The 14,828-nt window shown below is 37.6% G+C and overlaps 2 protein-coding genes across 3 annotated transcripts in view; one reads left to right on the plus strand and one right to left on the minus strand.

Annotated features, from left to right (window-relative positions):
- On the plus strand, nt 1-6,962 carry pimr130 (Pim proto-oncogene, serine/threonine kinase, related 130). The gene is made up of 7 exons (XM_087298530.1): nt 1-1,022; nt 2,288-3,127; nt 4,144-4,286; nt 4,588-4,966; nt 5,331-5,507; nt 5,628-5,716; nt 6,200-6,962. The coding sequence occupies exons 1-7, from the start codon at nt 887-889 to the stop codon at nt 6,218-6,220; spliced, it is 1,785 nt and encodes a 594-aa protein (XP_087154656.1). The 5' UTR covers nt 1-886; the 3' UTR covers nt 6,221-6,962.
- Nucleotides 1,984-14,828, minus strand: part of si:dkey-217m5.8 — a 20,977-nt gene continuing 8,132 nt past the window's right edge. Inside the window, exons 10-18 of one of the 2 annotated variants that reach the window (XM_087297790.1) lie at nt 10,859-10,962; nt 10,704-10,793; nt 10,520-10,615; nt 10,327-10,443; nt 10,130-10,244; nt 7,682-7,758; nt 3,015-3,099; nt 2,525-2,924; nt 1,984-2,484 (exon numbers count right to left, since the gene is read on the minus strand). In XM_087297790.1, coding sequence (XP_087153916.1) covers nt 10,962 — 1 coding nt within the window. In that variant the 3' untranslated portion in view covers nt 1,984-2,484; nt 2,525-2,924; nt 3,015-3,099; ... (4 more) ...; nt 10,704-10,793; nt 10,859-10,961. Of the gene's footprint in view, nt 3,100-4,110; nt 4,243-7,681; nt 7,759-10,129; nt 10,245-10,326; nt 10,444-10,519; nt 10,616-10,703; nt 10,794-10,858; nt 10,963-14,828 lie in introns of both variants that reach the window. The other variant, XM_087297788.1, reaches the window with a different exon arrangement.

Here is a 14,828-nt window from a genome sequence, read left to right on the forward strand (position 1 = left end):
TTTTAAAAAAAAAAAAAAAAAAAAAAACATTTTAAGGTCAAAATTATTAGCCCCTTTAGGTTGTATATATTTTTTTTGATTGTCTACAGAACAAACCATCGTTATACAATAACTTGCCTATTACCCTAACCTGCATAGTTAACTCTTTAAATGTAACTTTAAGTAGTATAGAAGTGTCCTACTGTATATTTGCTAGTGGAACGATCAGTACACGTGAATGGGTGAACAGTTTTGGACACTGCTAGTTTTTTCTAATTATTATTCCGTCATAAACGGATTCGTTTATTGAATTAATCACATTATTTACTCAGTAAGACATGACGCCATTTCATTAAATTCAGCGTTACATTACTTGTGCATTTTGCAGTGTAAATGGAGTCTTAAAGTAGTGTATATCTAGTAATCTGATATGACATACTGTGTATAATATCTTGTTTCATGAGTATACAAGCGCTTTGCGGTAAAAACTGACATTTGAAGTGCAAAATAAATGCGAAAACAACTCTTACCTGTGAATGTATTTAAATCGACCCTGATTAAAAAAAGGAATCTGTGGTTCACCAAACGACCAGTAATGATTCATCAAACAGGAAATATTTACCAGTCAAACAAAGATTTTATGAAAATCCGTTTTATTTTGCACCAAAAACACCCGCGAAGGACATAAACTCCTTACTATTGCATTTTTCAACTCAAAGAAAAACTGAGCAAATCTGACCAATCACGTATCTGTAGAAACGTTGGAACGCGTTCGAATTCTTGGCAGACACCCAGTACAATCCAACTTTCGCCATTGCTTTATTTGACGAGTAACTAGTGAGTTGTACAAAGTTTGCTTTGTATAATTAGCTTTTCTTATATTACGGTTTATTAAGGCTAATCCACCATGTTATTTACCGTACTCGGAGTAATTGCTCTCTTCCTGGGAGAAAGAAACAACAGTTCCACCGTCTCAGGTCAAGAAGAAAGATTCGACCGTCCGGAAGGATTGGTCACGGTATCCTCCGTGACTAACAGTGATGGTAAATATTGTTGCGTGTTATAAGAACATGTAGCTCATTTTGTATTCTGGACACTGGGTAGGGCACCCTTATTTTACCTTATTGTAAATATTAATTACAAAATAAGGTTTTTGTTAATAATATAGGCCTAATAAGCACTAATAAAACAGGCCTGAAGAAAGTTACTGGTGTAAACACAAGGGGTGTCAAACATGACACACAAACATTTCTAATATGATGCCAACAGCAATATAAAATAAGTTTTTGTTTTGTGTCTAGTAAAAATCAAAAATCAAATAACCCCACCCTCCCCCTAGCAGATTATTTAGCTTGTTTTACAGAAAATTCAGTTCATTTTGACCAATTTGACATATTTCTGAAAACAAGACAATATTTTTACTAGTCAAGAAAATGCTTCTTGATTTAATGTTTTGATATTTGGACTAGAAACAAGACAAAAACTAAGTAAAGTGTTTTTGCTTTGCATAAAGTTTTTCAATTATGCATTCGTAATCCGTAAAGACAAAATAATTTTCTCTGCTTTAAGATAGAAGGGTTAGTTCACCCAAAAATGCAAATTCTGTAATTAATTATTCACCCTCACGTCACTCCACAAACCCTTGAGACCCTCTTTCATCTTCTGAATACAAATGAAGATGTTTTAGATGAACTCTGAGCGCTCTCTCCTCCTGTATATACAGCAAGGTTCCTGACTTGCTCAAAGTACATAAAAATACCACAAAACATTCTCAAGCAGACCAAATGCCTACAGTGGTTTACTCTGTATATTATCAAGCTACGAGAATACTTGTGTATAAACAAATTAATCCAACAGTTTATTCTCTTCAGTGTTGGTATATTACATAAATCCTTTAGGAATATGTCCTAAAACACAATGCAGTGGTTTTAATTTACAACAAATGTTGATGTTTAATTTTTTAATGGTATTTGTAGAGTAAAACATAAAATCTTTTCTCATAGGTTTTAGTTGTTTTTGCCAAGCTTACGGTTATTTTATTTATTGTTATATGATACAAAATATATCAGCTATAAAGTCATATTGACATGTATTTGTACAAAACAAATCATTAATTGCAAAGTGAATTTGATTATGAACAGTAATTTTCTGACATTTTTTATTTAATGACCAACAACTAATGTAGAAAGAAATAAACCTAAAAGTCACTTCATAATTGACAGCATTTGTTCATATCAATAATAAACACTGGATAAATATTATTCAAGTAAAACTAAAATCTGTTGTTTCGTATTATTCCTTCCTTTAGGTCGAGAAATCGGTGACTGGTGTAAAGATTCATCTTTGCATCTTGAGGAACAGATCAATGTTCAGATTGAGGAACCATCACTGGAGAAACCTGTTGATGGTCAGAGTGAAGAACAACCACCGGTAGAGCCCGACAGTGTTCCCGGTGAAGAACAACCACTGGTAGAGCCCGACAGTGTTCCCAGTGAAGAACAACCACTGGTAGAACCCGACAGTGTTCACAGTGAAGAACAACCACTGGTAGAGCCCGACAGTGTTCCCAGTGAAGAACAACCACTGGTAGAGCCCGACAGTGTTCCCGGTGAAGAACAACCACTGGTAGAGCCCGACAGTGTTCCCGGTGAAGAACAACCACCGGTAGAGCCCGACAGTGTTCCCAGTGAAGAACAACCACTGGTAGAACCCGACAGTGTTCACAGTGAAGAACAACCACTGGTAGAGCCCGACAGTGTTCCCGGTGAAGAACAACCACTGGTAGAGCCCGACAGTGTTCCTGGTGAAGAACAATCACTGGTAGAGCCTGACAGTGTTCACGGTGATGATCAACCCCTAGTAGAGCCTGTGGATGGTCACAGTGAGGACACAGAGAGCTTCTCTGCTGAGCCCGGCTGTAGTCATGATGACCCTCCAAATGTGATCTCTGCTAAGCCCGGCTGTAGTCATGACGACCTTCCAAATGTGGTCTCTGCTGAGCCCGGCTGTAGTCATGACGACCTTCCAAATGTGGCCTCTGCTAAGCCCGGCTGTAAAGATGACGTCGCTCAATGTGCAACCTGTCAGACAGAGGGCTCTGTTCCACCTCAGCCAGAAGAGCTGAAGGATCAAGACACACACATTATTGGTAAGTTTACTACCATGACAGCCCAGTCACCCAACACACATGCATATTTTAATAGTGCTTTCATTACTTTTATGCTTTAAACTGGCTTTAATACACATTTTGTTCAGGGATAGCTGATAACTAAGATGGAATATATATATCAATCATAATCATATATATAGGGAAGACAGAATAAAAAGGTGTAGATGATGGGGTTAATTTTGCTGTGGTGACCCCTGATGGAGCAGGTAGTTTTACATGAAGACAGCACTGTCACTAATTCACACATTTTATTAACACTCACACCTGTCCTCAAGTCTTTACACTGGCTTCCAGTTACATTCGTAATAGATTTTCAAGTATTATTACTTGTGTATAAATCACTAAATGGCCTAGGATCTCAATACATTACAGATATGCTCACTGAATACAAACCTACTAGATTTCTTAGATCTTATAAACTAGAAACTTTAAGAGTTTAGACAAAGCAGGTTGAATCGACTTTCAGCTTCTACGCCAGAAATGATCAGATGTGCTCCAACATTAGACACATTGAAAATATATCTATTTAGCTGTGCCTTTATTGAATGAGCACTGTGCTACGTTTGACAGATCGCACTACTGTGTATCTCTTTTCCTTTTCATTCCTTTATAACTTGTTTTAACACATTTTAAACTTTAATAATTTTTATTACTTGTTTTTTTATCTTCTTATACTTGTCTCTTTTATTGAGAGGGGTCTGGATGCAGAACTGGTGCAATGCAATCTGGGCTGCATCCAATGCTTTTTAATGGGCTCATGTAACCCCACCCCTAAACCCAACCGTCACAGTGATGTCACTAGCTCCATTTGAGTGCATTGTGTCTGACATTGCATCGCTGAGTGATGCAATCTCAGCTTGCATCATAAAGGCTGCATGCAGATACTATTGCTTTTATTCCTGTTTATGTAAAGTACTTTAAATTGCCACTGTGTATGAAATGTGTTTTATAAATAAACTTGCCTTGTCTAACTTCTCTACTTTGTCTTTTCACAGAGATCAACTCACGTCACTATGAAATTGGTGCTAAGCTGGGCAAAGGAAGTTATGGAACCGTTTTCGCAGGAACCCGTTTAGAAGATGGCCTTCCGGTGGCTGTAAAAATAGCAGATTTCAAGATTGAGCGATACATCTTTGTTGTAAGTAGTCTGAGCTCTTTGCTCTGATTAACTGTGTCTATTTTAAACATGTCATATTAAAGGTGCTGTATGTAAGTTTTTGACTCTTCTAAAGCACAAAAATATATATTATTTATTATTAAAAAGATATTTTAGAAACATGCTAAGTAAACAAAAGTCAGTTATTTTCCTTTAAAAAAATGTCTGTCTTTGTTTTGTTCTTTATAATCTGCCCACTGCTTTTAATGAAATACATCAACAGTTTTAAATGGAAATAACTTTTCAAATGATCTGATCAACTTTCTTTCTGTCTTTCTTCTAGCCGGGGTTTAACCATCCACTTCCAGCAGAGATTGCTCTGCACTTTCTTGCAACTAAAGGCCCCAAGGTCAAAGAACTCGTTCAGCTTCTGGACTGGAAGGTGGAGGATAACCGCTACTTTATGGTCCTAGAGCGGCCCATACCCTCTGTGAGCGTAACGGAATTTTTAAGAAGCCACAGAGGCAACATCGAAGAAGACGTGTTACAGAAAATCATGTTCCACACAACAATTGCTGCTGACACATGCATCAAACGTGGAGTGCTTCATCGCGATATTAAGCCTGACAACTTGCTGATGAACCCGCAGACCAATGAAGTTAAACTGATTGACTTCGGGTGCGGTGACCTCCTAATGAAGTACTATTACACAACTTATTTGGGTAAGTAAATCCCTCAAAGCTCTGAGGAGCTCTTGTGATGGGTCAAGGGTCATTCATGTGAGACTCTTGAAACATCCGTTGTTGTTTATCTATACCAGGGGTGCCAAAGCTCAGTCCTAGAGGGCCGGTGGCCTACAGAGTTTAGCTCCAACCTGCTTCAACACAACTGACAGAAAATGTCTCGTATACTTAGTACGATCTTGATTAGCTCGTTCAGTTGTGTCTAACTGGGGCCGGAGCTAAACTCTGCAGGACACAGATCCTCCAGAACTGGGCTTGGGCACCCCTGATCTACACTGTTGTTTACATTTTCTGAAGGAAATTTAGATGATGTGCTAATGGAAACAAAATCTCTTTCTTTCAGGCACATTCCAGTTCAGCCCTCCCGAGGCTAAAACGGCTGGCTATTACTATGCTGAGCCAGCGACAGTGTGGTCACTCGGGATTCTTCAATATGTCCTGATGTTCAAAAAATTTCCAGACAACCATGACCTCCTCAAGTTGAATGACAGAAATTTACACCAACACGGAAGGTCAAAAGGTGAGATCTTTACTTCAGCTAAAGATGGTTGTGTAGGACATTTTTAATATCAATGAAAAAAGCATGTATAAACTTTAAGGTAAAATTTACATGTATCTCTTCCTTTCTTTTTCTACACAGAATGCAGCGATTTCATCAGCGGTTGTCTGCAGACACTGCCCTGGTCTCGGTATAAGCTGAATGCACTTCGTGCCCATGACTGGTTTAAGGTAATGAATGGATTTTGAGGATTTTGTCATCAGTCAAATGAATCTGTCATGAGCTGAGTTTCCATCCTAATGTGAAGCACATCTTTTCAAAGTTCACTAAATATATTTATCTTATAATTATAAATGTGAATTATGAGCAAATGATTTCCATCAAGTTGGTCGAGCGGCTGAACTGTAGTATTGGTAACCTCGTAGCCAACAGTTTAACAAGGGAGGAATAATTGAGAAATGCTCGCTACATCAAACTTAATTTGACAAATGCATTTCCTTCATGAACTCTTTTTCAAACGAGTCCAAAATGACCTCAAGTGAGCATAAAAACGTTTTGTGAATAAAGGGATTTTTATTTGAAACTTGTTCCTCATGTGATACTTAATAAAAGGTGCATTAACACAGGCTGATGGAAACCCAGCTAGTGTCAGACGAAAGTCTTGTGTTGTTAAATTTCCTTTTTTTAACAATTTTGTTTTAATTATGTTACAGAGAATTGTAAAAAAGATCTAGCATTTGACAAAGGACCACTTCCAGAATCTCCCAGTTTTGTGCTGGATTCGGCTAAAAACTCCAGCAGCTCCAACCAAAATAGAAGAAGCTGAGGATTTTGAGCCAACCACACCACCATAGTCCTTTAGCTAAACATAACTTTATCCAGAGAGCTGAACATAGTTTGGTTCTGCAGTGTCATAGCTCTTATTTCAACATTTACACTGGCTCTAATTAAAATTCATGTAAATTACAAAAATTATAAAAAATGATAAAGCACTTTACAGTTTAGACCTTCATATAGTGTACACAGCACTTCTTACACTTTAATATCAGCTTTTGCTTTAACTCTTACACTTCCACATGCTAAAATAACATGTATAATAAAATAATAAATAATAAAAAAAAAATCTCAGTCGTTCCCAGTCCAGGTCCATATATTTTGGGTGTCACTCTCTAAAAAATGTAATTTGAGCCAGAGGAGAGAGACTCCTGACCAATGATTACTGGGATCAACTGATATATATACAGGGTTTCCAATGAACATTATCACTCACCAGCCAATCTGGCCACAAAACTGGAAAAAAAAAATTTAAAAGTAAAAAAAAAAAAAAAAAAAAAAAAGAATTATAATAATAAAATTAAAAAGTGGAATTATTTAATAAAAAAAAAAATCAATAATAAATAAAACAATAAAAAAACTGCCCATATTGAAATATAAATTTATAACAGGCCATGTTTTTGACCAATCAGAAATTCTTCTAAAAACAACAAAAAAATAATAATAATAAATAAATAAAACATTTTTAAAAAAGTAAATTATGTTATTCATTACTCATCCTCATGTTCATCTTCAGAACTATTTTTACTAGTTTTATCTTTATCTTAGAGCTCCCTCATCCAGACTCAAAGTCTACAAAAACCTCCTCAAAACAGATCATATGCCTTCACATAAAACAAACAAACTTTTTTATTCAGTTTCTTCTCCTCAGTGTGATTATAGGGCACGCGTTCACAAGCACTGTGCAGTGACATATACCCCACTGGATGCCTGCGCGACTTCCTCTCTGACCTCCTCTCTTAAAAAATACACAGGCGCATCCAAGGTTATATGTCAGAGCACAACACGTGAACGCGTGCCCTATACTGACACTGAGGGAAGAAATTGTTGAACAAAGTTATTTTTGTTTTATGTCCACATAAAGTTTTCTCATAGTCAGGAATCTTGCTGTCTATGAAGGATTAAGGAGCTCTCAGATTTGACTAAAAGATCTTCATTATTTTCAGTCAAATATCTTCATTTGTGTTCTGAGGAGGAATAAAGTTACTACCTTTAGTATTTGCTTTGATATTGTCCTCATATACAGCCTTCTTTAGTCTAATGTTTTGCTAATGTGCTATATGATTGATGGTTGGAGGACATCATTTATTGACTAGTGATTTTGTATGTAGTTGTAGTTTATGGTGAGTGATAATCCAAACCCTGTATATATAGGTGGCGAAGTCCGTTCCTCCACGTGGTGCCACTGGAAACTGCCCATCTTGAAGGTGGTGCTGAGCTGAACACGGACAAAAACTGACATTAGTCTGGGGCGACAAGCCTCACAACTGATGACAATTATCAATTTTGTACTGAAGTTTGAAATAAAGTCAAATTTGTTAAAAATAAGTATTTCTTCTCTTTTTTAAAGGATGATTACTGCTGATTACTGTGTGTTTCAACTGAGATCATTCAGGGACAAACATGACAATGTTTGTAGATTTAACAAAGATTAGCTGGATTTAATGTCACTGAGCTGAATGTGTTTGAAGTAAAAGCATACATGTGATTGCATCTGAGAACTAATGCACTGTAAAAATGCTTTCCTTCCCAGCCACAACCCAGTATCATGCTGGAAAACACTCATAAGCCGCTTTTCCACTATCGTGCTGAATCGTTCTTCAAACAGAACTGTTCCATTCCGTGCCAAACCGGGCCAGACAGCACAGATACAGTTTCATTTTCCACTGTCGTGCTGCAACAAAGCTCTTTAAAACATTACACAAAACGAATCAGTAGTTGCCTTGGTAACGCAATGTTAACGGCTCCCTTTGTTCAATTAAAGTTAAATAAGAGCCGAAACTAATTTTTTTTATTTCATAAAAGCGAAAACAACCATGTGACTAAACACTGTTATGCCGCTCTATCAAATAGGGCTGCTAAATATAGGTACATGTGCACCTTTATTTATTGATATGTTGCGCAGCTCTGGCTAAATTTTATTTGGAGGGAAAATTACCAAAATGTAACGTGATGATTGAAAATAATTGGAGGGGAAATAAATAATATTTAAAATCTCTGAACATAACAGAAAAATAAACAATGATAAGACAACAATAATAGTGCATTTGCATTATAGTGGCAGAAATATAATTTTGGTCAGGCCTTGTCAAAGGTGAGCGGACACTTTCACTAATAAAAACACAGCACATAAATATTTCATTTTTAACAATTAATTAAATTACACTGCGTTTTTATATCAAAAGTTGATAATGATATAAAATATACTACATTTTGATGGTAAAATGAAACCAATTAGGCGATGGCTGTTATTTGTTTTACTATTCAAACATTAAATAACGAATGCAGCAAGTGAAAAAAAAAACGAATATGAAACAACACATATATTGCAGGATTTAAAGCATATGAAGCACTACTTTATTTAGCAAAATGCTGCTCTATTATCTTTTTATTTTGATCATTTTATTTTTATTATTATAATTATTTTTGTGTTCATAATTAACTAACAAGCTGTAGGCGAATTATTGCTTGAGTTTTAGAAACTATTTGCGTAGCTATATTAAAGATCACCAAGAACAAAAAAACAAAAACACAGAAACATGTTACATGCCTCATAAATGTCATATAACTTATGTATAACTGAATCATATAATTGCCTATAGCTGAAATGATGAAAATTGCTCATTTTATTTTTATAAAACATTTGTCAAAACGTATTGATATTTTTTGAGTAAAAGCAATACTGACATTTAAGAATCCATATTTATTTAATTCATTCATTCTTTTGACTTGTTTATTAGTGCATATGCTATAATATAAATCATTCAATAGTACCTTGGACAGTTACAGTGCCGCTCCGAAAACCTTTCAAGCAAAGTCTTTTGGATGGCCGACATTACAACACGCCGTCCTTCAGGTGGTCTCGCCGGTATTAACAAGCTGTCCTGGCTTTGAATTAAAAAGTGCAATTATTTCCTCGTTGTAAAAGAGTCTGCAAGTTCGTGTTCCATGGATATAGTGATGTTGTTGTGGAATTTGGACATCGACGATGCTAAGCGTGACTTTATTCGCTTAATTCGCTTTATTCGAATAAAATTAAAATTTTTGCTGATTTCCGCTGATTGAAATACAGCGCTGCGTGCAATAAACTCACATTCAGGCAGGCGAAGTAGGTCTGTATTCAAGTCAATAAAATAATAACTTTAATAAATAAAAAATCTTCGTAAGAATGTGATGAGTTATTCACTTCTCTGCCAGAGACTGCTCTATGGTTTTAAAACCCTTTTCAAACTGTATCGTTTAGACCTGGATCATTATTTTATATTAAATGTAGTGTAGTTTATTGAGGATGTCTGATGACTAGCGCGCTTCTGCTGAGCCAGCTGTGGTAGCTTAGCAACCGAGTCGTGACGTCAACACACAAAATCTGTCAGCACAGTTCAGCACGGTTGTCTAACCGTGCCGAGAATTCCGCGCCGAGAACGGTTTGTAATCGTGCCGCGCCGTTCCAGGCTCAGTGGAGAAACAACCTTAACCGTACCGAAGTGTCCTTAGAACGGTTTGGCACGATAGTGGAAAAGCAGCTATACACTCTCATTCACAAACACACTCATTCACTACAGCCAATTTAGTTTATTCAATTTACTTACTGTATACTGCATGTGTCTGGCCTGTGGAGGAAATTGGTGCAAACCCACACGAACACAGGGAGAACATGCAAATTCCACACAGGCCCAGCCAGGACTCGAACCAGCGACCTTCTTGCTGTGGGGTGACAGTGCTGACTGAGCCATCGTGCTGCCCCTAATTCTAGTTATATTTTATTATGTTGTATTATATTTTATACCATTCTGCCAGCAAAGGGTTTGCTTCTGCTGCCTCACACTAAGGGAAAGCCCCGCAATTGACTGCTGAAGTTTTCTGTGTGGGGTGTGTTGATTGCCATGAGATGAATCTGGCATCCCTGTAGACGTAAAACACAACGAATCATCTTAGTGTTTGAATTTGTATTCTTTGATCAAATGTATTTTTAAGCTTACCACCAGTTGCCCATCACCGTGACATCACTTCATCTGTGCAATGTAAGTCTTTAATTCAGCTAGTCTTGCACTTTCTTCCTGGAGTCTCTGCCAAGTCTGATAAACAGTGTTATGCACAAATCAGGTAAAAACGTACAGATAGCAGCAGGCCAAGTTCACACCACAAAACAACATAAAAACCTACCTTCAGAAATCTTGTGAAAACTGACCGATGTAGAGAGACTTTGTTTGTTGTACCACCACATTGCATGCAATGTAAGCAATTCCACCGGTGCTGTAACAAACAAATAGTACGTTAAGACCTAAAAAAAATAAGAATATTACAAACACTTTGATTACCTGCTTTGGACATGTACAGTATTTGCTTGTGAGAGGTAGCTATTCACTTGCTCCACCTCCTCCCCGGTAAACCTGCTCTTTCTGTTTCTACCACTCCATTTATTCTATGTACAGGGGTGAAGAAATGTAATGTAATAAAATGTACATACAGTTTGTTGTGAACTTCTCAAACAAGTATAAAAAAAACAAGGAGAACTTTCAGTATCTTCAAAGCAGAATCCTTTAAATAAGAAGAACTCAGCATCACTGTGGTGTCATCGAAAGGAAACTCTCTACTGTACAGCAAGCACTAAGTTTTTATACATTTTACAGACAGTGATTCATGTAGGTGGGGACAGATGCAAATGAAGCGTTGTTGTCGGCAGGGTAAACTGCCTTTTCAGGCCTGATCTCATCAGCATGTAAGTCTGCAGAGTGGATGATAACATTATGATGGCAACTGGCATATAGGTATTAGAAACCTGCAGAGCTACTGACCACATAAAAGGGGTTTCTTCGACCTGAAAGTTTCACTCGAAGACAAAGGCACAATTGTAGAATAGTATTTAAGGAAAACCTCAAACACACTGCTTCATTGTGTGACAACATGGGAAAATCAACAAGCCAGAATCAACAAAAAGCCAGATTACAATTTGCTAAGTTACACTGGGAAAAAGATTAATTTTAGGAGACATGTCCTGTGGTCTGATGGAACTAAGATTGTTTGGTCATAATGACCAGTGTTACATTTGGAGGACAAAGAGACTACACTTTAAAAGCAAAGCTAAAAAATATACCAAGAAAATGTAGGTAAACTTTTAAAATTAATTCAAGAGTTCAAACTTAGCTGATGATTGATAATAAAGCTAGTTTGGCGTGCTGTCCCGGGAGAGAGCCCTGAGCTTAAAAGATCCTCGAACCCTGGGCTCCCTCCCGTTGCAAGGCGAGAGGGGAGTTTGAGCTCAGGTAGATCTCCATGACTCCCCCTCTTGCTTATTGTAGCTAAGAGTCAGATATGGATGTTGCAGGTGTACTCAGAGTTTAGCTAAAATATTTTGGATTAATTGTTTAGAGTGCTTGTTTTTGAACTGTGGGAGGAAACCGGAGGACCCGGGGAAAACCCACACGTCCACAGGGAGAACTAACAAACTTCGCACAGAAATGCCGTCTGGTTTGGAAAGGAATTAAACCACGGGTATTCTTGCTGTGAGGCCACAGCGCTAATCGCTGGCCACCGTGACGCCCGTTTGAAAGGAGGGAAAGTAGGGTTGGGTGGGGGGGTTTCTTCGAGACGAAGATATTGAGATGAGAAAAGTCTGGTTATTTATAGAGAGTTAAGGATCGTCTGATAGGATAATCAGTTATTAGCTAAAGTTGGAACAGCTGTGAACAATCATAAGCACGTGATCCTCTCGAAATTTGTTTAGAAATAAAATTCACAAAAAAAATTCTCTCATTATCCTGGCATTTAGAAAATGTAAATCTTTTAGGTAATCTTAAGTGACCCAAAATAGTAAACGTTTAGAACAATTTACCATCAGACATTTAATTAAAAAAAATGGTTATGTTCCTTTGTATGTAATCTTCTGGCTTTAACTGTAAGTAAGTTTAACTGTAAATTAGCTTGACATGTTTTTACAAACTGTTAAATAAATGACTGAATGAAAAACTGATAGATTGTTAACCCTTGTGTGCTGTTTTGAATGTTTTCATCTACTCTTGGGTGATTCTGATTCTTAAAGGATGCCACATGTAAGTTATTGACTCTTCTAAAGCAGGGTTTTTCAAAGTCTAAGACAGTGGGCCTCCCTTTTGACACAACTTATCCATTGGCGCCCCCCTCCTCCCAAACACGCACGCACGCGCACACACACACACACACACACACACACACACACACACACACACACACACACACACACACACACACACACACACACACAGACACACACATATATATAAAGACACAGACAGATGTCAGACTGTTAACTCACTTTTATCATCATTTGCATGAAAGTGCAATTATTTACAGAGTAATAAGTATTTTAATATAACGTTTATAAAACTAGGACGATGGTTCAATATGAATAGAACAGATCCAAGAACTGTCCATCCCAGTCAAAACAGTCAAAGTTTAGCGGGTCTCATGCTGTCATTAGCCAAAATATTTTGACAAACCACACATAAAGGTCGTGGTTCATCAGCTGGTCCTGTCCACTTAAATCCTAAACTCAAATACTGATCATCATATAGTCGTCTTTTGGGTTTAAGCCCTGAACTTGAAGGCTTTTGTGGTGAGGGGGCGTGGCCGAGAGCCGTGGGAACGGAGTGAGGCCACCGCGTAAGTGGATACACCTGCGGTGCGCACCTGCCTCGGATCCCACGGAAGGAGCTCTGGATCATAAAAGGAGGAACGAGGGCAGAGGAAGCCGAAAGAGGACCGGGCCCGGACATATTTTACTTTTGCTTTCAGTTTGACGGCAGCCTTCGTGAGGAGCTGCCGTCACTGTTATTAATAAATCATTTTAAAACTGCGTCGGTTCTCCGCCTCCTTCTTCCCGGCGGCCAAAGGGCCGTGAACTTCATTACAGCTTTGAATTGGGGGGGGTCTCAGAAACAGACCCATTGTATTAGCAGGCATATACCTGTATTGGCGGGCTTGCCAAACAGAAGCGAATTCACAGCTATGGCCTTCTGGGTACAAAAGGTTTTCTTATATTTGACGTTTTTTTTTTGCTTTGTTTAATTAAAACATTTAAATATAATAAAAATACATATAATAATTAAACTTAATAATTATATTTTTATTATAATATATTTTTCCCGCGCCTCCCCTGTCATGCTCTGGCGCCCCCCAGGGGAGGCGCGCCTCACACTTTGAAAACCCCTGTTCTAAAGCATACAATAACCATAATATGCTTGCAGATATTTAAGAAAGATACTAAGTGAACATTCTTGTTCATCTGAAAAACAATGCTGAAGTCAGATATTTGCTTTGAAAATGCTTGTTACGTTCTGGAATGTCTGTCTTTGTTTTGGTCCCTTTAACCTGCCCAATGCCTGTTTAGCCAATTATATTTAAGCACCCTGGGTTGTCTTGGTGTAAAACCGCTTCAGTCAGGAAGGCCCTCAAAGCATGCATTCGTGACCGAAATGTGACCTCTGGTGGACACTAGCAGACTCTGAAGTGAGACACAGATTCAGAGTTCCACATGAGGTGGTTATTAATTATCAAATAATATAAATATTATGAACATTAGGTGAGCAGGTTACATTGTAACCCCGTGTACTAACAACACGCTACATGAAAAGATTTGCAGTGATAAGTAATTTGGCTGTTTGCCCCAAACAAAATTTAAATACAGCCATTTAGAAGCACTGAATAGTGCACTCACTGCACTGCAATGGTAAGGTTTATAATCTAATTAATACATACTAAACTTCTTTAACATTATTAAATGCACATGCTGAATCACTAGCTATGCTTCCATCCAAAGATGTGTATTAAATTTATGCGCAAAACAGCAATACAGCATAAAAGGCGCGCGAATAAGCAGCGTTTCCATCCGATGAGTCAAAGAGAACAAAATTATCACTTCCTGATCAAATATCAACAGTAAAAACGAGATTAGCTGTGGTAGAAGCTGCGTAAATCTTTTCTTTATTTAATAAATTACTTGACCCTCAGAAGATGATGCTGACATGCAATGAACATGTGGTGGTGTCTGAAGGCGTGAGACGCGGAGCACAGACACCCTTGACGGCTCTGGAGGTCATTAATAGGGCCAGACGGAATCTGCTGACATTTTTTGCGATTTTTGCAGAGAATTTTGTTAAAAATTTTATTGTTAAATTACACTGGAAAAAAATAATAATTTTGTAGACATGTCCTGTGGTCTGATGGAACAAAGATTGTTTGGCCATAATGACCAGTGTTACATTTGGAGGACAAATGGACTACAGTTTAAAAGCAAAGCTAAAAAAATATATC

Source organism: Danio rerio, chromosome 20 (genome assembly GCF_052040795.2).
Source record: "Danio rerio strain M-AB ecotype USA chromosome 20, GRCz13ab, whole genome shotgun sequence".
Taxonomy (NCBI): domain Eukaryota; kingdom Metazoa; phylum Chordata; class Actinopteri; order Cypriniformes; family Danionidae; genus Danio; species Danio rerio.

Excerpts from the sequence above, each read along its gene's own strand:
- pimr130 (XM_087298530.1), top strand. The coding sequence starts at position 887 with ATGTTATTTACCGTACTCGGAGTAATTGCTCTCTTCCTGGGAGAAAGA. Across the intron at positions 1,023-2,287 it reads CTCCGTGACTAACAGTGATG|GTCGAGAAATCGGTGACTGG; the intron begins GTAAATATTGTT and ends TCCTTCCTTTAG. Across the intron at positions 5,717-6,199 it reads GTGCCCATGACTGGTTTAAG|AGAATTGTAAAAAAGATCTA; the intron begins GTAATGAATGGA and ends ATTATGTTACAG.